A 25,088-nucleotide genomic window follows, 5' to 3' on the forward strand; every position below is an offset into this window, starting at 1 on the left:
GGTTTGCCGCTGTTTGCTGCGGTTTTACCGCGGTATTGTTCGCGGTATTGCCGTGGGTTTGCCGCATGCGGGTTGGTACATGTGCTTTAATGCATTCAATGCAATAAAGCACATTGAAAAAAAAAAATAATAATTTCCTTCTGAGATAGCAGACAGATAAATAGACAGATAGAAGAATAAAAGACAGATAGAAAAATAGATAGAGGGATAGATAGAAGGATAGATAGATAGATCGATAGATAGATAGATCGATAGATAGATAGAGTCCCTGTGAGCACACGCTGCATTTCTCCTGAGCGGTAGTGTTGTTCACATTACCGGCCATGGGAAATGCCCTGTGGTTACCTCTTCTGAATGCAGCCTCGCAACGAGACAGCAGTGTTAGTCGCAGCTGGATGCAAGCATCACAGGACGTGGATTCCGCCGGACCTGTGTGGATTACGCTGGAGCTGTGTGTTTTGGAAGGGGGGGGGTTAATAAAATGGTGAACCAGGGTTTTTTTTGTGTTTTATTTAAAATAAAGGATTTTTCGGTGTTTGTGTTTTTTTCACTTTACTTACGGGTTGATCATGCCAGCTGTCACATAGACGCTGCCATGATCAAGCCTGGACTTAGTGGGGCGATCCGCCACCATTAACTCCTTATATTACCCTGATTTGCCACCGCATCACGGCAACAGGAAGAGCCGAGGACACTCCGGTACTGCCGCATAATGGATGCGACAGTCCCGGGCTGATATTCTCGGCTGCGGGAGGAGGGGGGCATTAACCCTGTCCCTCGCCCTCACCCAGCCTGAGAATACCGGGCCGCCGCTGTGTGCTTACCTCGGCTGGACGGTAAAAATACGGCGGAGCCCACATATTTTTTTTTCTATATGTCCGTTTGCTTTCTATGTGTATTCTATATGTCTGTGTGTGAGTGTGATGTGTGTGTGTTTACTCTCTGCTCCGCTTCCTCTTCCTGTCATAATGACATCACTTCCCTGCAAACCGCAGAGCAGCGATGAACATTACCACAGGTAAACCGCGAAATACCGGAGGGAATAACGTAGGAAAATGCAATGAACTGCACAGAATTTGCTGCCTGCGTTATTCCCTACGGGATTTCACGATTACATTGCAGTCAATGGAGTGAAATCCCGCAGCGACGTGCGGAAAAGAAGTGACATGCAATTGTTTTTGCTGCGGGAATCCCGCAGCAAAACATGCAGCTGTCAAAATCCGCATAGTGCGCACAGCATTTTTTTTTCCCTATAGGTTTTTCTGGTGAATCACTGCAGAGATGTTATGAACATAACATGCAGCGAAACATGCAGCAAAACCGTAAGAAATCCGCGGTAAATACCGGCAAGTGCGCACAGGGCCTAAGACTGATTTTTCAAAGGTTTTATGGACTGATGAAATGAGAGTGACTCTTGATGGGCCAGATGGATGGGCCAGAGGCTGGATCAGTAAAGGGCAGAGAGCTCCACTCCGACTCAGACGCCAGCAAGGTGGAGGTGGGCACTGGTATGGGCTGGTATCATCAAAGATGAACTTGTGTGACCTTTTCGGGATGAGGATGGAGTGAAGCTCAACTCCAAGACCTACTGCCAGTTTCTGGAAGACAACTTCTTCAAGCAGCGGTACAGGAAGAAGTCGATATCGCTCAAGAAAAACATCATTTTCATGCAGGACAATGCTCCATCACATGCATCCAACTACTCCACAGTGTGGCTGGCCAGTAAAGGTCTAAAAGATGAAAAAATAATGACATGGCCGCCTCGTTCACCTGATCTGAACCCCATAGAGAACCTGTGGTCCCTCATAAAATGTGAGATCTACAGGGAGGGAAAACAGTCCACCTCTGGGAACAGTGGCTGGAGGCTGTGGTGGCTGGAGGCTGCGGTGTCTGGAGGCTGTGGTGGCTGGAGGCTGTGGTGGCTGGAGGCTGCGGTGGCTGGAGGCTGCGGTGGCTGGAGGCTGCGGTGGCTGGAGGCTGCGGTGGCTGGAGGCTGTGGTGGCTGGAGGCTGTGGTGGCTGCTGCACGCAATGTTGATGGTAAACAGATCAATGACAGAATCTATGGATGGTCGGCTACTGAGTGTCATCAGAAAGAAAGGGGGCTATATTGGGCACTCATTTTTTGGGGTTTTGTTTTTGCTTGTCAGAAATGTTTATTTCTAAATTTTGTGCAGTTATATTGCTTTACCTGGTGAAAATAAACAAGTGAGATGGGAATAGATTTGGTTTTTATTAAGTTGCCTAATAATTCTGCACAGTAATAGCTACCTGCACAAACAGATCCTCCTAAGAGCCAAATCTAAAATCCCCCACTCCAACTGCCAAAAAATATTAAGCTTTGATATTTATGAGTCTTTTGGGTGATTGAGAACAGAGTTGTTGATCAATAATAAAAAAAATCCTCTAAAATACAACTCGCCTAATAATTCTGCACACGGTGTAGAGAGAGTGGAGGGAAATGTCTGGTTTCAATAGTAAAGTTCATCTTCCACCTGCTTAACTGTTCACAATAATTGTAATCTTGTACTTCTTTTTGGACACCACTAGAGGGATCCCTATTACTATATTACATATTATTCTATGTCTTTACACTTTTCAGCAGCAAGATATGTGCTTATATTTAAGGCCAGGGTCACACTAGCGTCTAATATCTGATGTGAGGGAATCGGATGTGATTTGCTCAGACTCTGCTACGAGCGTGAGCTGAGTGTCATCTACTGCGAGCGTGAGCCGAGTGTCATTGCTGCGAGCGTGAGCCGAGTGTCATCTGCTGCGAGCGTGAGCCGAGTGTCATCTGCTGCGAGCGTGAGCCGAGTGTCATCTGCTGTGAGCGTGCACTGAGTGTCATATGCTGTGAGCATGCACTGAGTGTCATCTGCTGCAAAGGTGAGCCGAGGGTCATCTGCTGCGAGCGTGAGCCGAGTGTCATCTGCTGCGAACGTGAGCCGAGTGTCATCTGCTGCGAACGTGAGCCGAGTGTCATCTACTGCGAGCGTGAGCCGAGTGTCATCTGCTGCGAGCGTGAGCCGAGTGTCATCTGCTGCGAGCGTGAGCCGAGTGTCATCTGCTGCGAGCGTGAGCCGAGTGTCATCTGCTGCGAGCGTGAGCCGAGTGTCATCTGCTGCGAGCGTGAGCCGAGTGTCATCTGCTGTGAGCGTGCACTGAGTGTCATATGCTGTGAGCATGCACTGAGTATCATCTGCTGCAAAGGTGAGCCGAGGGTCATCTGCTGCGAGCGTGAGCCGAGTGTCATCTGCTGCGAACGTGAGCCGAGTGTCATCTGCTGCGAACGTGAGCCGAGTGTCATCTGCTGCGAACGTGAGCCGAGTGTCATCTGCTGCGAACGTGAGCCGAGTGTCATCTGCTGCGAACGTGAGCCGAGTGTCATCTGCTGCGAGCGTGAGCCGAGTGTCATCTGCTGCGAACGTGAGCCGAGTGTCATCTGCTGCGAGCGTGAGCCGAGTGTCATCTGCTGCGAGCGTGAGCCGAGTGTCATCTGCTGCGAGCGTGAGCCGAGTGTCATCTGCTGCGAGCGTGAGCCGAGTGTCATCTGCTGCGAGCGTGAGCCGAGTGTCATCTGCTGCGAGCGTGAGCCGAGTGTCATCTGCTGCGAGCGTGAGCCGAGTGTCATCTGCTGCGAGCGTGAGCCGAGTGTCATCTGCTGCGAGCATGAGCCGAGTGTCATCTGCTGCGAACGTGAGCCGAGTGTCATCTGCTGCGAACGTGAGCCGAGTGTCATCTGCTGCGAACGTGAGCCGAGTGTCATCTGCTGCGAACGTGAGCCGAGTGTCATCTGCTGCGAACGTGAGCCGAGTGTCATCTGCTGCGAACGTGAGCCGAGTGTCATCTGCTGCGAACGTGAGCCGAGTGTCATCTGCTGCGAACGTGAGCCGAGTGTCATCTGCTGCGAGGGTGAGCCGAGAGTCATCTGCTGCGAACGTGAGCCGAGTGTCATCTGCTGCGAGCGTGAGCCGAGTGTCATCTGCTGCGTACGTGAGCCGAGTGTCATCTGCTGCGAACGTGAGCCGAGTGTCATCTGCTGCGAACGTGAGCCGAGTGTCATCTGCTGCGAACATGACCCGAGTGTCATCTGCTGCGAACATGACCCGAGTGTCATCTGCTGCGAACGTGAGCCGAGTGTCATCTGCTGCGAACGTGAGCCGAGTGTCATCTGCTGCGAACGTGAGCCGAGTGTCATCTGCTGCGAGCGTGAGCCGAGTGTCATCTGCTGCGAGCGTGAGCCGAGTGTCATCTGCTGTGAGCGTGCACTGAGTGTCATCTGCTGTGAGCATCACTGAGTGTCATCTGCTGCAAAGGTGAGATGAGGGTCATTTGCTGCGAGCGTGAGCCGAGTGTCATCTGCTGCGAGCGTGAGCCGAGTGTCATCTGCTGCGAGCGTGAGCCGAGTGTCATCTGCTGCGAACATGACCCGAGTGTCATCTGCTGCGAACGTGAGCCGAGTGTCATCTGCTGCGAACGTGAGCCGAGTGTCATCTGCTGCGAACGTGAGCCGAGTGTCATCTGCTGCGAACGTGAGCCGAGTGTCATCTGCTGCGAGCGTGAGCCGAGTGTCATCTGCTGCGAGCGTGAGCCGAGTGTCATCTGCTGCGAGCGTGAGCCGAGTGTCATCTGCTGTGAGCGTGCACTGAGTGTCATATGCTGTGAGCATGCACTGAGTGTCATCTGCTGCAAAGGTGAGCCGATGGTCATCTGCTGCGAGCGTGAGCCGAGTGTCATCTGCTGCGAACGTGAGCCGAGTGTCATCTGCTGCGAACGTGAGCCGAGTGTCATCTGCTGCGAACGTGAGCCGAGTGTCATCTGCTGCGAACGTGAGCCGAGTGTCATCTGCTGCGAGCGTGAGCCGAGTGTCATCTGCTGCGAACGTGAGCCGAGTGTCATCTGCTGCGAGCGTGAGCCGAGTGTCATCTGCTGCGAGCGTGAGCCGAGTGTCATCTGCTGCGAGCGTGAGCCGAGTGTCATCTGCTGCGAGCGTGAGCCGAGTGTCATCTGCTGCGAGCGTGAGCCGAGTGTCATCTGCTGCGAGCGTGAGCCGAGTGTCATCTGCTGCGAGCGTGAGCCGAGTGTCATCTGCTGCGAACGTGAGCCGAGTGTCATCTGCTGCGAACGTGAGCCGAGTGTCATCTGCTGCGAACGTGAGCCGAGTGTCATCTGCTGCGAACGTGAGGCGAGTGTCATCTGCTGCGAACGTGAGCCGAGTGTCATCTGCTGCGAACGTGAGCCGAGTGTCATCTGCTGCGAACGTGAGCCGAGTGTCATCTGCTGCGAGGGTGAGCCGAGAGTCATCTGCTGCGAACGTGAGCCGAGTGTCATCTGCTGCGAGCGTGAGCCGAGTGTCATCTGCTGCGTACGTGAGCCGAGTGTCATCTGCTGCGAACGTGAGCCGAGTGTCATCTGCTGCGAACGTGAGCCGAGTGTCATCTGCTGCGAACGTGAGCCGAGTGTCATCTGCTGCGAACGTGAGCCGAGTGTCATCTGCTGCGAGCGTGAGCCGAGTGTCATCTGCTGCGAGCGTGAGCCGAGTGTCATCTGCTGCGAGCGTGAGCCGAGTGTCATCTGCTGCGAGCGTGAGCCGAGTGTCATCTGCTGCGAGCGTGAGCCGAGTGTCATCTGCTGCGAGCGTGAGCCGAGTGTCATCTGCTGCGAACGTGAGCCGAGTGTCATCTGCTGCGAACGTGAGCCGAGTGTCATCTGCTGCGAACGTGAGCCGAGTGTCATCTGCTGCGAACGTGAGCCGAGTGTCATCTGCTGCGAACGTGAGCCGAGTGTCATCTGCTGCGAACGTGAGCCGAGTGTCATCTGCTGCGAACGTGAGCCGAGTGTCATCTGCTGCGAGGGTGAGCCGAGAGTCATCTGCTGCGAACGTGAGCCGAGTGTCATCTGCTGCGAGCGTGAGCCGAGTGTCATCTGCTGCGTACGTGAGCCGAGTGTCATCTGCTGCGAACGTGAGCCGAGTGTCATCTGCTGCGAACGTGAGCCGAGTGTCATCTGCTGCGAACGTGAGCCGAGTGTCATCTGCTGCGAACGTGAGCCGAGTGTCATCTGCTGCGAGCGTGAGCTGAGGGTCATCTGCTGCGAGTGTTATACTGTGATCCCAGTCTCTTCAAATGTGAGATTCGGATCAGAGGTGCGTAAAAGAAGGCGAGATTAATCTCTCCATCTTTTCCATTGTCTGTCTCTGCGTATATCGGGCTTGTCATATAAAGGCAGTCCCATGTTTCATACGCATTGGTAGACTTTAGTGATGAGCGAGTACTAAAAAGCTCGGGTGCTCGAAGCTCGGGCCGAGCATCCCAAGATACTCGTGTACTCGGGCCGAGCAACGAGCCCAATGTTATCCTATGGGAGACCCGAGTATTTTTGTGAAATGACCCCCCGGCAGCATGGAGAAACCCTAAAAATGTCACAAAAGTCTCAGAAGAGTGCTCAAATGACATGGCAACAGCATGGGGAAGACCCCTTGAAGCATTTATCACTGAAAAGTCACAGCTGTGAACAATTTTGTCCGCGTTTTTGTCACGCTCCCCGGGTCCTCACCCCCGCTCCCCGGCTCACCTGCCACGCTCCCCGCTCTCCAGCCTCCGGTGCCCGTCCTTCCCAGGTCCCCTGGTCTCCGATCCCGGCGCCCGACGGCTTCCCAGGCCCTGGCCGGCTCCCCTGCGTCCTCCTCGCAGCCTCCTTCCCTGGCTTCTGGCACCCGGGCGGCGCGCATGCGCATTAGGGCGCGCGCGCGGTCACTGACCCTTTCTTAAAGGGCCAGCGTCCATTAACAGGAAATGAGGCTAAACAGGTACAGGGTATATAGGGGGTTATTGTCCAAGGGGGCGGGGCCTGATCTTCGTGTTTCCTAAGCTAGGAGTCAGGTCTCCTGGTGTTTCTGTGCATGTACTTACCTATCTCTCTCGTAGAGCCGTGCCTGCCTCGCCATCCAGTCCTGCCGTATCCCGAACCCCGAACGCTGTCCATCTGCCATCCTGACAGTCCGCACCATCCCGGATCCCTGCGGTGACTCATCACCTCGCTCCAAAGGTTCCGGACCCCGCCTGACATCATCTCGGCTTCCGAACCAGAGCTGCGTCACCCGGACTACCACCCGTGACTCCGTGGTCCCAGGGACTTCTCCGCTATACTCGTGTGCACGGACTGTTCTGCTGTTTATAGTGCTCCAGCTACCGGACTCTTTACTACCATCTAGGAGTTCGGCCCAGTGGATCCACCTCCTGGGTCTGCCCGTCCACCTGGCCCTGACAGTAAGATCAGGCCATGGATCCCGCTGCAGCACTAGCAGCCGTACAGGAGGAACTCCAACGCCAGCGTGAGACTCAGACCCGCATGCTGCAATTCATGTCTTCTGTGGACGCCCGCCTGAACACGCTACAAGCGGCAGTTACGACTTCGACATCCCGGGCTTCCACTAGTCAAGCCACGGCTCCCGCTCCTGTGGCGACTTCTTCAGATACCACCAGACTTCGGTTGGCTTCACCACCCCGGTACGCCGGAGACCCCAAGACCTGCAGGGGATTCTTAAACCAATGCTCCCTCCATTTCACGCAGCTGCCGCATTTGTTTGCCTCCGACCAAGCCAAGGTCGCCTTCATCATGTCCCATCTAGAGGGTGAGGCACTGGCGTGGATGAACCCCTTGTGGGAGAAGGGGGATCCTGTGACCACGAACATCCAGGACTTCCTGCAGGCATTCCGTGGTACCTTCGATGAGCCCGGACGCGCCTCCGCGTCTGCTTCGTCTCTTCTCCGCTTACGTCAGGGGACTCTGACGGTGGGTCAATACGCGATCCGGTTTCGCACCCTGGCCTCAGAACTAGGGTGGAACAACGAGGCCCTAACCGCCGCCTTCTGGGAAGGACTCTCAGGGCGAATTAAAGACGAGCTGGCGGGTCGTGACGTACCGACCACCCTAGATGCCCTGATTGCCCTAGCGACTCGAGTGGACATTCGCTTTCAGGAGCGATCCAAGGAAGCGTCCCGTGAGAGACGTCCGGTACGGCATTCCCCTCCTCCGCAGAAACCCTCCGTACTTCAGTCATCGACAGCTGGGGCTCCCGTCCACGAGCCCATGCAGATCGACCGAGTGCGTCAGTCTGAACAACGTCGAGCAGAGCGGCTCGCCAAGGGTCTCTGCTTTTACTGCGGTGAGGGCACACACCTGCTACGCTCCTGTCCAGAGAGGCCGGGAAACTCCAAAGCCTAGGGTTGGTAGGAGAGGCCACCCTAGGTGCTGGGACTCTCTCTGACCCGGTTACATGGACAGTGCAAGTGACAACGGGAGAGACGCGGTTCACGGCTGATGCCTACCTCGATTCCGGGGCAGCAGGCAATTTCATCCAGCAGACCACGGTGGACAAGTACCGGGTGCCTGTTATTCCACTCGACAAGCCCCTAGTGATTGCCTCGGTGGATGGGAGACCCCTCTCTGACACCATCTCCTGGATCACCAGGCCGGTCGAACTGCGTATCGGTGCCCTTCACACCGAGAACATCGCTTTCTACGTCCTCCCACACATGTCCCACCAGATCCTGCTGGGACTTCCATGGTTGCGGACACACGAACCATCAGTCAGTTGGGGCACTGGCGAAATCACCCGATGGGGCTCTTCGTGTCATGAGAGGTGCCTAAAGTCCATACAACCCATCCGACGACCTCCGGTTCCAGAGAACCTACCGGGGCTGCCCTCGGCCTATTGGTCCTTTGCAGATGTTTTTGATAAAAAGGAATCCGAGGTACTGCCGCCACATCGCCCATACGATTGTGCCATCGACCTGCTCCCAGGAACAACACCACCACGAGGACGGATATATCCTTTATCTCCAGCCAAAACAAGGGCCATGTCTGCTTACATCTCAGAGAGCCTGGCAAGGGGGTTCATTCGGAGATCCTCCTCTCCTGCTGGAGCAGGCTTCTTCTTTGTCAAGAAGAAAGAGGGCGACTTACGCCCATGCATAGACTACCGGGGTTTGAATCAAATCACCGTAAAAAACAAGTACCCACTGCCGCTCATTCCCGAATTGTTTGACCGGCTTAGAGGAGCTCGTGTGTTCACCAAGCTGGATCTTCGGGGTGCTTACAATCTGGTACGCATCCGCTCTGGTGACGAATGGAAAACCGCGTTCAATACGCGCGATGGACATTATGAATACTGCGTGATGCCCTTCGGCCTGTGTAACGCTCCTGCCGTCTTTCAAGAACTGGTGAACGACGTGTTCCGGGACCTTCTCTACATCTGTGTGGTAGTGTATCTAGATGACATCCTTGTCTTCTCTCCGGACCTCCAAACCCACAGAGAAAACGTACAGCTGGTTCTACAAAGACTGAGAGAGAATCGTCTGTACGCAAAGTATGAGAAGTGTGTCTTTGAGCAGTCTTCTCTCCCCTTCCTGGGGTACATCATCTCTGATACCGGACTGCAGATGGATCCCAAGAAGGTCTCCGCCATTCTCAACTGGCCTCCTCCTTCTGGACTGAAGGCAATCCAACGCTTCCTGGGATTCGCCAACTACTACCGCCAGTTCATCCCTCACTTCTCTGCCTTGACTGCTCCTCTCTCCGCCCTGACTAAGAAGGAGGCTAATCCTAAGGACTGGTCACCTGCGGCTGACGCCGCGTTTGGCTCTCTGAAGCGGGCATTTGCCTCCTCTCCTGTACTTCACCGTCCGGAGTTAAACCGCCAGTTCACCTTGGAGGTGGATGCCTCCTCCTCAGGAGCCGGAGCAGTGCTCATGCAAAAGTCCTCCTCCGGGAAGATGGTGACTTGCGGATTCTTCTCCAAGGGCTTCTCAGCGCCTGAACGCAACTACACCATCGGTGACCGAGAGCTCTTGGCAGTCAAACTGGCTTTGGAGGAATGGCGCTACCTCCTGGAAGGGGCAGTGTACCCCGTGATTATTTACACGGACCACAAAAACCTGGAATACCTGCGGTCTGCTCAGAGACTGAACCCACGGCAAGCCAGGTGGTCCCTATTCTTTGCCAGGTTTGATTTCCAGCTCCACTTCCGACCCGCGGACAAGAATGTACGTGCTGATGCCTTGTCCAGGTCTTTCATGCCCATGGAGCAGGAGGAAGAGACTACCCAACCCATCATCTGTCCTAGCAAAATCATTCCGGTGGCCCCTGTCACCCTGGCCCAGATACCGCCTGGGAAGACCTATGTCTCCGAGGTAGACAGGGAAAAAGTGTTACACTGGGGTCATGCCTCGAAAACAGCCGGTCATGCTGGTCAGAAAAAGACATGGGGTGCGATTGTACGTCATTACTGGCGGCCATCCCTTCGCACGGACGTCGCTGCTTTTGTATCCGCCTGTTCCTCTTGTGCCAGGAACAAGACGCCCAAACACCTCCCATATGGCCGTCTTCTGCCTCTGCCGATACCGTCAGTTCCGTGGCAACACATAGCAATGGACTTTATTACGGACTTGCCATTGTCCTCCGGACACACAGTCATATGGGTCGTGGTGGACCGGTTCTCTAAAATGGCCCATTTCGTCCCTATGGCTGGACTGCCCTCTGCTCAGGAACTCGCGGACGCCTTTATACAACACATCTTCCGCTTGCATGGCTTCCCATTACACATCGTATCCGACAGAGGAACTCAGTTCACCTCCCGCTTCTGGAGGGCTCTCTGTAAACATCTGGGAGTGACTCTGGACTTTTCATCTGCATACCATCCTCAGTCTAATGGCCAGGTAGAGAGGGTCAATCAAATCTTGACCACTTTCCTACGTCACTATGTTAACGCCCATCACGACGACTGGTCCGCTCTTCTTCCTTGGGCTGAATTCTCCCACAACCACCACGTCAGTGAGTCCTCCTCCAGCTCTCCCTTCCATGTCGTTTACGGACTTCAGCCTTCCATCCCATTGCCTGTATCTCCTTCTTCGGATGTCCCTGCTGCAGATACAGTAGCCCGTGACTTTGCAACCATTTGGGACTCTGTCAAAGCGTCCCTTGGACGTGCTTCCCTGCGGATGAAAAGACACGCTGACAAGAAACGTCTGGACCCTCCGTGTTTCTCTCCTGGAGATCTCGTCTGGCTTGCTTCCCAGTACGTCCGCCTGAAGATACCATCATACAAGCTGGGCCCTCGCTACATCGGGCCGTTTAAAGTCCTCAACAAGATCAATGAGGTCTCCTACAAGCTACAGCTCCCGGCCACGATGAGGATACCCAACTCATTCCACGTCTCCCTGCTCAAGCCGGTTGTCCTTGGTCCCTTCTCCGCTGCTGCCAGTCCGGCTCCTCCACCTATTGCCGATGACGACATCTATGCGGTAAGGGATATCGTGGCCATGAAGACCGTACGAGGTCGACAGTTCTTCCTGGTGGACTGGGAAGGGTATGGTCCTGAGGATAGGTCCTGGGAGCCCAGGGAGAACGTGGGCACTCCTCTGATCCGTGCCTTCATGTCCCGGTTGCGGGGAGGGGGGCGTGGGGGGGGGGTACTGTCACGCTCCCCGGGTCCTCACCCCCGCTCCCCGGCTCACCTGCCACGCTCCCCGCTCTCCAGCCTCCGGTGCCCGTCCTTCCCAGGTCCCCTGGTCTCCGATCCCGGCGCCCGACGGCTTCCCAGGCCCTGGCCGGCTCCCCTGCGTCCTCCTCGCAGCCTCCTTCCCTGGCTTCTGGCACCCGGGCGGCGCGCATGCGCATTAGGGCGCGCGCGCGGTCACTGACCCTTTCTTAAAGGGCCAGCGTCCATTAACAGGAAATGAGGCTAAACAGGTACAGGGTATATAGGGGGTTATTGTCCAAGGGGGCGGGGCCTGATCTTCGTGTTTCCTAAGCTAGGAGTCAGGTCTCCTGGTGTTTCTGTGCATGTACTTACCTATCTCTCTCGTAGAGCCGTGCCTGCCTCGCCATCCAGTCCTGCCGTATCCCGAACCCCGAACGCTGTCCATCTGCCATCCTGACAGTCCGCACCATCCCGGATCCCTGCGGTGACTCATCACCTCGCTCCAAAGGTTCCGGACCCCGCCTGACATCATCTCGGCTTCCGAACCAGAGCTGCGTCACCCGGACTACCACCCGTGACTCCGTGGTCCCAGGGACTTCTCCGCTATACTCGTGTGCACGGACTGTTCTGCTGTTTATAGTGCTCCAGCTACCGGACTCTTTACTACCATCTAGGAGTTCGGCCCAGTGGATCCACCTCCTGGGTCTGCCCGTCCACCTGGCCCTGACAGTTTTACGCCATTTTTACGGACTCACCAGAAAACCTTCCAAAATGACCCCAAAATGATTTTTCATGGCGGAAATGTTAAGGGCACATACCCAATAGTGAGATAGAGCTGGTGTATGTTACTTTTTGAGATTAATACATGAAAGATTTTACGTGAAAACATTGTGTGGCACTCCGATGTCCCTGAGAAGAGACGTACATGAAGGCCTCTTGAGTCTAATGTGCCCATTTTGAGGAAGTGAGTCTTTGTAGTATTTTCCTTTGCCAGGGCAGTCCAAAATTGTGAGGTTCACCAATGCCCCTGCATACAGACGTGCATGAGGGCCTGTAAACCTGAAGTGCCCATTGGAAGGAAGTGGGTCTATTGTAGTATAGCCCTTAGGCAGGGCAGCCAAAAATTGGGAGGCTCCACGTTGTCCCTGGGTAGAGACGTGCATGAGGGCCTTTAAACCTGAAGTGCCCATTGTAAGGAAGTGGGTCTATTTCAGTATAGCCCTTTGCCAGGGCAGCCAAAAATTGGGAGGCTCCACATTGTCCCTGGATAGAGACGTGCATGATGGCCTGTAAACCTGAAGTGCCCATTGTAAGGAAGTGGGTCTATTTCAGTATAGCCCTTTGCCAGGGCAGCCAAAAATTGGGAGGCTCCACATTGTCCCTGGGTAGAGACGTGCATGAGGGCCTCAAAACATTAAGTGTCCATTTTAAGGAAGTGGGTGTATTATAGTATAGCCCTTAGGCAGGGCAGCCAAAAATTGGGAGGCTCCACGTTGTCCCTGGGTAGAGACGTGCATGAGGGCCTCAAAACATTAAGTGTCCATTTTAAGGAAGTGGGTGTATTATAGTATAGCCCTTAGGCAGGGCAGCCAAAAATTGGGAGGCTCCACGTTGTCCCTGGGTAGAGACGTGCATGATGGCCTGTAAACCTGAAGTGCCCATTGTAAGGAAGTGGGTCTATTTCAGTATAGCCCTTTGCCAGGGCAGCCAAAAATTGGGAGGCTCCACATTGTCCCTGGGTAGAGACGTGCATGAGGGCCTCAAAACATTGTTCCCATTGCAAAGGAGCGGGTCTCCTGTCGTTGTAATGTCCATTCTGCAAAGAATGGGCGAAAAAATTTACCACTGGGGGTATACCTGAAACAAAGGCCTAAGTATTGCAATTTGTAACGGTCATCATCATGGTGGCGCATGAGGAGAAGGAGGAGGAGTCCAGCGATTATCCAAAGTCCAGAAGTGTGTACCCATGGGTGAGTGGAGGTACATGGCAAACTTTAAATTCCGCTCTCATTTGCTGGTGGTGTGGTGAAGTCTGGCCCAATCCAACCCTTGTTCATCTTGATCAGAGTCAGCCTGTCAGCATTTTCAGTTGACAGGCGGGTGCGTTTATCTGTAATGATTCCACCTGCGGCACTAAAAACACGCTCTGACAAAACGCTAGCAGCAGGGCAGGCCAGGACTTCCAAGGCGTAGAGAGCCAATTCATGCCACGTGTCCAGCTTGGATACCCAATAATTGTAAGGCACAGAGGAATGTCGGAGTACTGTTGTTCGATCTGCAAGGTACTCCTTCAGCATCTGGGCAAACTTAGGATTTCTTGTGGCACTACCCCGCACCTCAGGGGCTGTGGTACGTGAGGGGCTGAGAAAACTGTCCCACATCTTAAAGACTGTTCCCCTACCTCTGGCGGATTGGACATGTGCCTCTCTCGGCTGTACGCCTCGGTTGTCCACTGATTCATGACCTATGCCGCTAGCGTTTTGTGAGGGGAATGCTTTGCCTACTTCCGTGAGTATGGCCTTCCGAAACTGCTGCATTTTGGTTGACCTCTCCTCCACGGGAATAAGAGACAAAAAGTTCTCCTCGTAGTGTGGGTCTAACAGTGTTACCAACCAGTAATGATTGTCGGCCAAGATGTTCTTAACGCGAGGGTCACGAGACAGGCAGCTTACCATAAAGTCAGCCATGTGCGCCAGACTCTTAACAGCCAGGACTTCAGTAGCCTGACCAACAAGATGACTGAACATGCTGTCCTCCTCCTCCTCCTCCTCCTCCTCCTCATCTACCCTGTCCTCTGGCCAGCCACGCTGAACCGAGGATATGACTGGTGTGCATGTCATATCCTCAATTTGGCCGGAGAGTTGCTCCATGTCTTCATCCTCCTCCTCGTCATAGTCCTCCACTGCACGTTGTGATGAGACGAGGCTGGGCTGTGTGTTATCACCCACACCCACTACTGTTTCTTGCTGCAACTCATCGCGCTCCGCCTGCAATGCATCATGTTTGTTTTTCAGCAGAGACCGTTTTAGAAGGCAGAGTAGCGGTATGGTGACGCTAATAATGGCGTCATCACCACTCACCATCTTGGTGGAGTCCTCAAAGTTTTGGAGGATGGTACATAGGTCTGACATCCATCTCCACTCCTCAGGTGTTATGTGTGGAGTTTGACCCATTTCCCGACGGCTTAGGTGATGCAGGTACTCAACAACTGCCCTCTTCTGCTCACATATCCTGACCAACATGTGCAGAGTTGAATTCCAACGCGTGGGGACATCACACACCAGTCTGTGAGCCGGAAGATGCAAACGGCGCTGAAAGCCGGCAAGGCCGGCTGAAGCAGTAGGTGACTTTCGAAAATGTGCAGACAGGCGGCGAACTTTTACCAGTAGATCAGACAGCTCTGGGTATGACTTTATAAACCGCTGAACCACGAGGTTGAGCACATGGGCCACGCATGGAACATGTGTCAGCTGGCCTCGCCTCAAAGCCGCCACCAGGTTCCGGCCATTGTCACACACGACCTTTCCTGGCTTTAGGTTCAGAGGTGTGAGCCAGTGATCTGCCTGCTGTTTCAGAGCTGTCCACAGCTCTTCTGCATTGTGGGGTTTGTCACCTATGCAGATTAGCTTCAGCACAGCCTGTTGCCGCTTCGCCGAGGCAGTGCTGCAGTGCTTCCAGCTTGTGACTGGTGTGGAGGGCACAGTGGATGAGGATGCGCAGGAGGAGGAGGAGGCTGAAGAGCATGACATTCCGGAGCTGTAGAGTGTGGGTGAAACACTGACTGAGGTAGGGCCTGCAAACCTTGGTGTGGGAAGGACGTGTTCCGTCCCTCGCTCAGACTGGGTCCCAGCTTCCACAATATTAACCCAGTGTGCCGTCAACGAGATGTAGCGGCCTTGCCCACAAGCACTTGTCCACGTGTCTCTGGTTAGGTGGACCTTGGGTGAAACAGCGTTGTTCAGGGCACGTGTGATGTTTTGTGACACGTGGTTATGCAACGCGGGGACGGCACACCGGGAGAAATAGTGGCGGCTGGGGACCGAGTAACGTGGGACAGCTGCCGCCATCAGGTCACGGAATGCTTCAGTCTCCACCAGCCTAAAAGGCAACATTTCCAGCGCAAGCAGTCGCGAAATGTTAGCATTTAGAACTGTGGCATGTGGGGTGTTGGCAGTGTATTTGCGCCTGCGTTCAAAGGTTTGCTGAATGGATAACTGAACGCTGCGCTGGGACAAGGACGTGCTTGATGATGGTGTTCTTTCTGCGTAGGCAACTGCAGGTGCAGGAGTGGAGGAGGCTTGTTCGCAGGCAGCATGGACAGAGGATTGGCTCGCATGCACAACCAGCGAAGACGTAGCAGTGACATCAGCAAGCACTGCTCCTCGACTCTGTTGTACTTCCCACAAAGTCGGGTGCTTGGCTGACATGTGCCTGATCATGCTGGTGGTGGTCAGGCTGCTAGTTTTGGTACCCCTGCTGATGCTGGCACGGCAGGTGTTGCAAATGGCCTTTTTTGAATCATCTGGATCCAACTTAAAAAACTGCCAGACTCGGGAAGACCTAACATTTGTACAGGCACCTTGTGTCGTCGTGTTGTTCCGGGGAACGGTTGCCTGACTTCTGCCTGGGGCCACCACCCTGCTTCTTACTGCCTGTTGTGATGCTACGCCTCCCTCCCCCTGTGCACTGCTGTCCTCGCTCTGCATATCCTCCTGCCAGGTTGGGTCAGTTACTGGATCATCCACCACGTCGTCTTCCTCTTCCGCACCCTGCTCCTCCTCCTGACTTGCTGACAATTGTGTCTCATCATCGTCCACCACTTGTTGAGACACGTTGCCAACTTCGTGAGAACGTGGCTGCTCAAATATTTGGCCATCTGTACAGACGATCTCCTCATGACCCACTTCAATATGAGCTGGCGAGAGGCCAGAATGTGTGAATGGAAACGTGAACAGCTCTTCCGAGTGTCCAAGTGTGGGATCATTAATGTCCGAGGAGGACGTGTACTCAGCCTGGTGGTAGGAAGGAGGATCAGGTTCAGAAATGTGCGGTGCAGTATCACGGCTACTGACACTTGACCGTGTGGAAGACAGAGTGTTTGTGGTGGTGCCAATCTGACTGGAAGCATTATCTGCTATCCAACTAACAACCTGTTGACACTGGTCTTGGTTCAAGAGCGGTGTACTGCTGCGGTCCCCAAGAATTTGGGACAGGACGTGCGAGCGACTAGATGTGGCCCTTTGTTGTGGCGAAATTAGAGCTTGCCCACTACCTCGGCCTCTGCCTGCACCACCATCACGTCCACTTCCTTGTTCCTTGCCAATGCCCTTGCGCATTTTGCAATGCTGTGCACTGCTGACGTGTATATTCACTACTTGTGCGTTATATCAAAGTGTGTGGAAATTGCACACAAGTGCACCTGTACGCTGCCACCAACAGGCACACACCTGCGGTTTTAAAAACCAAGCACGGACGCAATAAGAACCTAACAGGTTTTTTTGGGAGCGACAATTACAGACAAGTCAGACACTATCTGGACTGTTTTACACTGTGTACACCAGCCCCAGATATGATGAAGGCTGGTATACGGTCACCACTACCCTGCCTGCCTGCCTGCCTGTATACTGGTACAATAGTCCTGACAAGGACTCTTTTGGTCACTAGCCTGTATTCAGACCTGGCTATACCCTGCCTGTATATAGCAACAGTAGTCCTGAGAAGGACTCTGCTACTGTACTCCGACCTGGCTATACCCTGCCTGCCTGTATACAACTAGAATAGTCCTGAGAAGGACTTTTGGTCACACTGTTTGCAGCCCTGCAACTGAAAAAGCTATAAAGGGCCGCAAAGCTTTCCCTGAATCAGCGACACTCTCCCTACACTGACTGTCTGAATAGCTGTGAGCAGAGCACAGCGCGCCGGCCGATATAAAGGCTCGGTCACGCTGTGCAGGCCGGCCAATCACTGCAATTCCACAACTAACAGGGCTGTGGCATTGCAGTGGTCTGCCAGCCAATCCCTGCATGAGGGCTGGCTCTCAAAAGAGCGCCAACATGCAGAAATGAAGACCACGAGTACAGCACGAGTATCGCGAGATTACTCGGTCCCCGCCGAGCAGCCCGAGTACAGCGATACTCGTGCGAGTACCGAGTAGTGACAAGCATGCTCGCTCATCACTAGTAGACTTGTATGGGAAGGTGTGATCTGAGTTACGCTGCTGCAGCCGAATCGGGATGAGAAAAGAAGTCTTGGATCTGAGCTGCATCATTGATTAACATTGGTCCGAGAGCAAAGCGAGATTAAAACGCTAATGTGAGAGAGGCCTAAGAATAATATAATCCCACAGGATTAATCCTCTGGGCGTATCCTGTTATATTTACAGTATGTATTCATCTTTGTGTTTTTGGTTGTCCACCAGAGCTACAGTCTGTGAAACCTATACCCTTTTTACACTTTTTTTAATATGTTTGTTTTGTAAGTGTTAATTGATTTAATAAATAGATATTGTCAAAAAGAGTTGGAGTTTCTACCATGTTTCTTTCTTTATAAATGGCCCATAGTAGGAGCAGGTTGTTAAGGCAATGGCTGTAAAAGGCCTATTGTAATTCTCCACCCAGGAGCATCAATCCATGACTGCAATTCTCGGGTTGCACTGGTGTAAAGATCAGGGCACATATTCCATAAACATGTCCCCTTCCCTCTCCAGAGCATCCAGAAGCTTCTGTCACCAACACAAGAGCTCCTTTATGATGAGCTCCTGGCCTGTAAATGCCCATAAACTATTCCTGCACAAGGACCTCCTGATAAGCATATTAGATTGGATTTCATGGATTTTTTTGTCTGGACTTTGCACAATATAAAAGTGCCAGCCAGGTAGTCACAGATAGGGCCCCACATTACACCTGTCCCTCATGGGTAACATACAGCCAAACATTTAAACCCTAGTCACCCCCCAACGGCTTGATGGACACACCAGGGGGTGGAACCAGGCGGTTAGAAGACGCCCACCGAGGAGTTCAGATAGCCTGGGACGGGAAAGTAAGCGAGATCAAGTCTAGGGTTCAAGTTGGAGAGGTGTGTGGGCTGGAGCTGTGTGCAGCTCCAGCAGAGAAAGAAAACCAAATTGAGCAGGTGCTACGGTAGGAGCCCTGGTACCTTAGGCTAGGAGGCAGACGGAGGCCTCTGTCTGCAGGAGCCGGGAAGATGGCTCGTTGAAACCGAGGTGGACTGGGACAGGGTTTTAGCCCGCCGGTACCGACCTGGGGAACCGACTTGGAAACCGGAGCACAAAGGGGGGGGTACTCAGACCCTGAAGCTAGGTCCAGAAGCTACTGGGGACTAGCTAATTAACTGATTGCGGCCAGGACTAGGGGTCCTGTTCCACCCAAAGTCCCGACTGAAGGCAACAGCCCAACAAGGGGGATAGAAAGCCACCGCCACGGCTCAGAGATCCCACAGGCCAGCGTCTGCGGGCAAAGAGCTCCTCAGGCAACCACAAGCCGGGAGCGGACTCCTGAAGTTGCAAGCGCAGGTAGTCTACCATCAGAAACAGGTGCGGGAGAAAGACATAGACCACCAGCCGGGTGGGGGACCAGACTGCAGCTCGCTGCGGGCACCGACCACCATCACCTTGGTTTACCAGAGACTCGTGTGTTTACTAATAGTGAGTACAACAGCACCCTCCGGCCACCCTTCTCCCTGCACCGCCAAACACCCCCAATGGGTCCCGGGCCACCATCCCTGCCCACGGAGGAGTTAACAACTTGCTGCCAAACATCTCCCCCGGGTGCCCCGTAACTGCAGCAGTGGTGTCCACCTTCACCACATCCCGTGGGTGGCGTCACGAAATTAACACGGCTCCGGCCGAACAACTATGTCCCCAAATCCCCTTTTGATTGGAGTGACCGCAGGACCCTCGGGTCCGGAGACCCTCGAGCCACCCACTGAAGGTCCGGACCAGAGCGGCTCGCCTGCCGAGCATGGGGCGGTACACCTCAATTTCTGGTGTCACGAACAGGATACTTACCCATCCACTTACCTTGTGGAAGTGCGCCTTGTATTGAAGCCAGCGGTGATCCGTTGCGAACATTTTCAGAATCCGCCATCTTGTCGCCATCTTGTTGGCGCGAAAGTTCCCGCCCAAGGTCTCCTTCCCCGAGAAAGGGTGCGAAGCTGAAGCCCCACCCCCTGGGAACACGACCGTAAAGAAATGCTGGAAGTCGCAAAATTAAACTTACCGTCCGGCGAGTGGAGTGCCGCGAAAAGACCAGGGGGGAGCAGATGGAAGATGTCTGCTTCTGAACCCGATGCCGGCCCCGCGCCGACCACTGGAGCGGCGGCGCCCGCGGGAGAAGCAGCTGGCGAGGAAGCTGCAGTTTCCGCTCCGGCTGCAGGAGCAGTGGACCCCGAGACTCTGGTGGTGACTTCCCGTGTAGCAGCTGGCAGTGACCCGCCTGCCGCAGGAAGGATGTCGGCTCCGGCAGTCCGCCCGGCCGTGATGGGAGTGGTGCCCGACTCAGATGACACCTTAGCTACCAGCCCGGAATTTGATGAGACTGATGGCAGCGGCTCGGAGGGAGATACCGAGTCCATCTCGGAGGATGAGGCCCCGATCGTCGTCAGAGATATGATGATAGTAGTCTGCAGGTACTGTAGGCAGCTGGGGCACTTTGCAGGTATGTGCCCTGAGAATGGCCAGCCTTGAAGGGGCCAGAGACTGCCGCAAGTTTTAAAGTTGATGTTCCCGATGTTTTAAAGTTAAATAATGACATGGCTGAGAACTTGCAGGCCAACCCAAAAACTATTGGACCTTGTAAATAGTCCCTGGACCACTCTTGCACCGTCCTGCAGTCTCCGGAGAGGCTGGTTGGAGGAATGACCTGCGGGAAATTGTAGGTCGAGGTCCTGTCACTAGTGAGACCGGTGACGACCCTCCGGGTCAGGGGTCTCCTGGACGTGGGGCTTCTGATAGAGACTTCCGGGTAAGGAACTTATTACCCGGCCCATGTGGGTAACACCCAGACCCGAACCCGTTTCCTGGACTGGGGAAAAGGGGTGCTGACTTGGTTTTTAGAGGCAGCATCAGGGCTAGGTTTGCTTGGGTGGGCAAAGTGAAAAGGACCCGGTCCCGTCCCGTTCCCGGTTAATAAAATGTTTTTATGCAACGTTTAAGTAAAGTAATCTAAAGTATGCTTAATTGTACAAAAGTTATTATAATTGTAAATGTTTTATCTTTTTCAGTTCAAAAGCAAAATAAACCGGTGGTGGTCGGACAGCCCGCGGATGGTCTGTGGTTAACCAAGGAGCAGTGTGATGCCCTTGCCAGCCAGGTAGTCACAGATAGGGCCCCGCATTACACCTGTCCCTCATAGGAAACATATAGCCAAACATTTAAACCCTAGTCACCCCCCCAGGGCTTGATGGACACACCAGGGGGCGGAACCAGGCGGTTGGAAGATGCCCACCGAGGAGTTCAGATAGCCTAGGGCGGGAAAGTAAGCGAGATCAAGTCTAGAGTTCAAGTTGGAGAAGTGTGTGGGCTGGAGCTGTGTGCAGCTCCAGCAGAGAAAAAAAAAACAAATTGAGCAGGTGCCAGGGTAGGAGCCCTGGTATCTTTTTGCTTGGAGGCAGATGGAGGCCTCTGTCTGCAGGAGCCGGGAAGACAGCTTGGTGGAACCGAGGTGGACCGGGATGGGGTTGTAGCCCGCTGGTACCGACCCGGGGAACTGACTCGGAAACCGAAGCACAAAGGGGGGTACTCAGACCCTGAAGCTAGGTCCAGAAGCTACTGGGGGCTAGCTAATTAACTGACTGCGGCCAGGACTAGAGGTCCTGTCCCACCCAAAGTTCCGACTGAAGACAACAGCCCAACGAGGGGGATAGAAAGCCACCGCCACGGCTCAGAGATCCCACGGGCCAGCGTCTGCGGGCAAAGGCTCCTTAGGCAACCACAAGCCGGGAGTGGACTCCTGAAGTTGCAAGTGCAGGTAGTCTACCATCACAAACAGGTGCGGGAGAAAGACAGACAGAGACCACCAGCCGGGTGGGGGACCAGACTGCAGCCGGCTGCGGGCACCGACCACCATCACCTTGGTTTACATGAGACTCATGTGTTTACTAATAGTGAGTACAACAGCACCCTCCGGCTGCCCTTCTCCCTGCACCGCCAAACACCCCCAATGGGTCCCGGGGCCACCATCCCTGCCCACGGAGGGGTTAACAACTTGCTGCCAAACATCTCCCCCGGGTGCCCCGTAACTGCAGCGGTGGTGTCCACCTTCACCACATGCCGTGGGTGGCGTCACAAACTTAACACGGCTCCGGCCGTACAACTACGTCCACAAACCACAAACCCCTTTTTGATTGGAGTGACCGCAGGACCCCCGGGTCCGGAGACCCTCGAGCCACCCACTGAAGGCCCAGACCCGAGCAGCTCGTCTGCTGAGCACGGGGCAGTACAAAAGCTTGCACAGAGAACTCATACATACCGTCCTTCTGAATGTAGATGTTGAACCCATCGAAGGCGGTTGGTGGCTTTGGAGGGAGCCAACTGAGAAGGAGTCTGAATCTGGGCAGGGTTGTGGGCCACAAGGCGTCTTCAGATGAGGAGATAATTAGGGTCTGGTTGTGAGAGTTGGGTGCTATCTCGTTCACAAAGCCCTCACTGTCTTCTGTCACATTTTCATTCTCCCACCAGTATGGTTTTGATGTGGACTCAAGGTCTGATGCTTTATGGTCACTCCAGTTGTGGGATGAACTAACTGCTGAGCTCTCAAACTGATCCTCCAGGATCTCGACGTTCTCTGTGATGGGATCAGATGTAGAATATTCGAAGAGAGGGGCATCGGCCATCAGCTCCTTCGTGTTGCTCTGATTTAGCAGTAACACTTGTATGGAGATGTTTCTTGGTGGAAAAGGAGCTATAGAGAAAAGAACAAACATTCAGGACATGTACTGTATGGAGTAAGTCAAAGAATTAAACTTCATCATTGAATTTGGGTTTCTGCCTTCAGCTCCATAGCCCCAAGTGTATAATGGCCGACCCATATTTCCCAGTGTATACCCTCTGGATCTGAGGCCCCTGGTGTACTACATCTGGCTGCACAGCCTACGGTGTTTAACATTTGGCCTTGTTGTGCCCCTTGTATATTATCTGGACTCGTGGCACCTTGTGTGTAAATATCCATCCACATAGCCCTTAGTGTATAACATTTGGCCCCGTGGCCCCCAGTGTAGGTTCCAGTGTATAACACGCAGCCCCATAGCATCCCATGTATAATGTCCATCCACCTTGTCTCCGGTATATAACATCTGACTCCATTGCCTGCTATATATGACATCTGGTGCCGTGGCCCTTTGTGTATTACATCTGGCCCCATGGCCCCATTGTATTACATCCGGCCACCCCATCATGCCTTCTGCTTTTACTAATACTGCATGTAGTAGAATGCTGTTGGTGACACCAGTGCGGATCATGACTTTTCTCTTTCCTAAATCTGCTCCCATCATCTGTGGAAGGAACCCCAGCAACTCAGCCACAATGTTAAGAAACATGACTGTTATACGGGCACTCAGGGTATTGTGACCGTCAGAGGAGCACAGAGGGCACTATTATTACTTTCTAGGAGCAAAATGTGGATACTTTTCTAGGCCACCTCCACAGGGCATTAATATTTTCTACCATTAATATTTTTTACCATCTAGAGGACACAAAGGAGGCATTATTACCATGTGGGCACAATGGTGGCATTAGTTTGTGGGGGGCTCAGCGGTGGCATTATTACTAGAGTTGAGCGATGTTCGAGGTTCAAGGTTCGCCAATTTCATGTTCGAGTAATTTTGGGGGTGCTCGAGATCGAACTCGAACACGAGCTTTTTGCTAAAAGCTCGACAGCTCGAGTTACGTTCGAGAACGGTTCGATCAGCAAAAAGCCGAGCTAGATACTAGCTGGCTTTTCACTGTAATAGTGTGAGTCACTCTGTGATTCACACTATTATCAAATTTCAGCGTATAGTGTGTGTGTGTGGGGGGGCGCGTTTAGATCTGTGCTGCTGGGATAATGGCGATCACCATTTTTTTTTTTTCCCTAAGCGCTCGTGCAGTGGGGCGGGCCAGCATGTCAGCCAATCACAGACACACACACAGCTAAGTGGTCTCTTTTGCCAGACAAGCAAGGGCATGTGTCATAGGCTGTGAATGTAACATGTCCTTGCATTATAAATACGGCCATTTTCCCTCACGGCGCCATTATTTGCTTTCTGCGTATAGGTGACAGTCACCGCTCATGCAGATCTTGTCACCGCTCTGGCTGTGTACGCTATACACACAGCGCTCTACAGATTAGGGACAGAAGTTTATTTCAGCCCTTTTCAGGGCTGATTTTCTGGGGCTCAGAGCCATAGATGACAGGCAGGTCCGTGGAAACGCTGTATACAGCTTCAGATAACAGCGTCTGTGTACCTAAGCTCAGGGAATTCCTTGCTGCATTTCACCATTAGGAGGGATAGAAAGTGAGGCTTCCTTTCCTGTCCACTGACCCAGAGAACCCGGCCACTGTACCCTCCTGCCCACTTTTGCCACGCTATTTTTATAGCAAACAGTGCTGAAACTTAGTGGCATCCAAAAAGTGTCTGCTATACTAATTTTGTGTCCCACTTGTGTCAAGCAATTTCCACCACCTCTGCGTTCAACCCTCATGCACATTTTGCTATGCTATTTTTATAGCAAACAGTGCTGACACTTAGTGGCATCCAAAAAGTGGCTGCTATACTCCATTGTTGTCCGACTGGTGCCAAGAAATTTCCAGCACCTCTGCATTCTACCCTCATGCACATTTTGCTACGCTATTTTTATAGCAAACAGTGCTGAAACTTAGTGGCATCCAAAAAGTGGCTGCTATACTCCATTGTTGTCCCACTAGTGCCAAGCAATTTCCAGCACCTCTGCATTCTACCCTCATGCACATTTTGCTACGCTATTCTTATAGCAAACAGTGCTGAAAATTAGTGGCATCCACAAAGTGTCTGCTATACTAATTTTGTGTCCCACTTGTGCCAAGCAAGTCCCACCACCTCTGCATTCAACCCTCATGCACATTTTGCTACGCTATTTTTATAGCTAACAGTGCTGAAACTTAGTGGCATCCAAAAAGTGGCTGCTATACTCCATTGTTGTCCCACTGGTGCCAAGCAATTTCCAGCACCTCTGCATTCTACCCTCATGCACATTTTGGTACGCTATTTTTATAGCAAACAGTGCTGAAACTTAGTGGCATCCAAAAAGTGGCTGCTATACTAATATTCTGTATATATATATATACCCATGAACAAAAAGTGTCTGCTATACTAATTTTATGTCCCACTGGTGCCAAGCAAGTCCCACCACCTCTTCATTCAACCATCATGCACATTTTGCTACGCTATTTTTATAGCAAAGAGTGCTGCCAGTTTTAGGGTCATAGTTGCATTGTCTGGGATAGTCAGTGTTGGTTCTTCAGCTGTCAATAAAGCTAGACCACCTCTGCAATCTACACCACCGCTCAATTTTTGCTACCACATTTTAAGTGGCTAATCTTGTCGCTAACAAAATGAGTGGCAAACTGACA

At 53.2% G+C, this 25,088-nt stretch overlaps 1 protein-coding gene across 2 annotated transcripts in view; it reads right to left on the reverse strand.

The window, feature by feature from the left end:
• Nucleotides 1-25,088, reverse strand: part of PTPRO (protein tyrosine phosphatase receptor type O) — a 468,010-nt gene that overhangs the window by 335,328 nt on the left and 107,594 nt on the right. For both annotated transcript variants that reach the window (XM_075343481.1, XM_075343482.1), the window contains exon 5: nucleotides 21,972-22,403. In XM_075343481.1, the coding sequence (XP_075199596.1) occupies nucleotides 21,972-22,403 (432 nt within the window). The remainder of the gene's footprint in view (nucleotides 1-21,971; nucleotides 22,404-25,088) is intronic.

This window comes from Anomaloglossus baeobatrachus, chromosome 4, assembly GCF_048569485.1.
Source record: "Anomaloglossus baeobatrachus isolate aAnoBae1 chromosome 4, aAnoBae1.hap1, whole genome shotgun sequence".
Classification (NCBI taxonomy): domain Eukaryota; kingdom Metazoa; phylum Chordata; class Amphibia; order Anura; family Aromobatidae; genus Anomaloglossus; species Anomaloglossus baeobatrachus.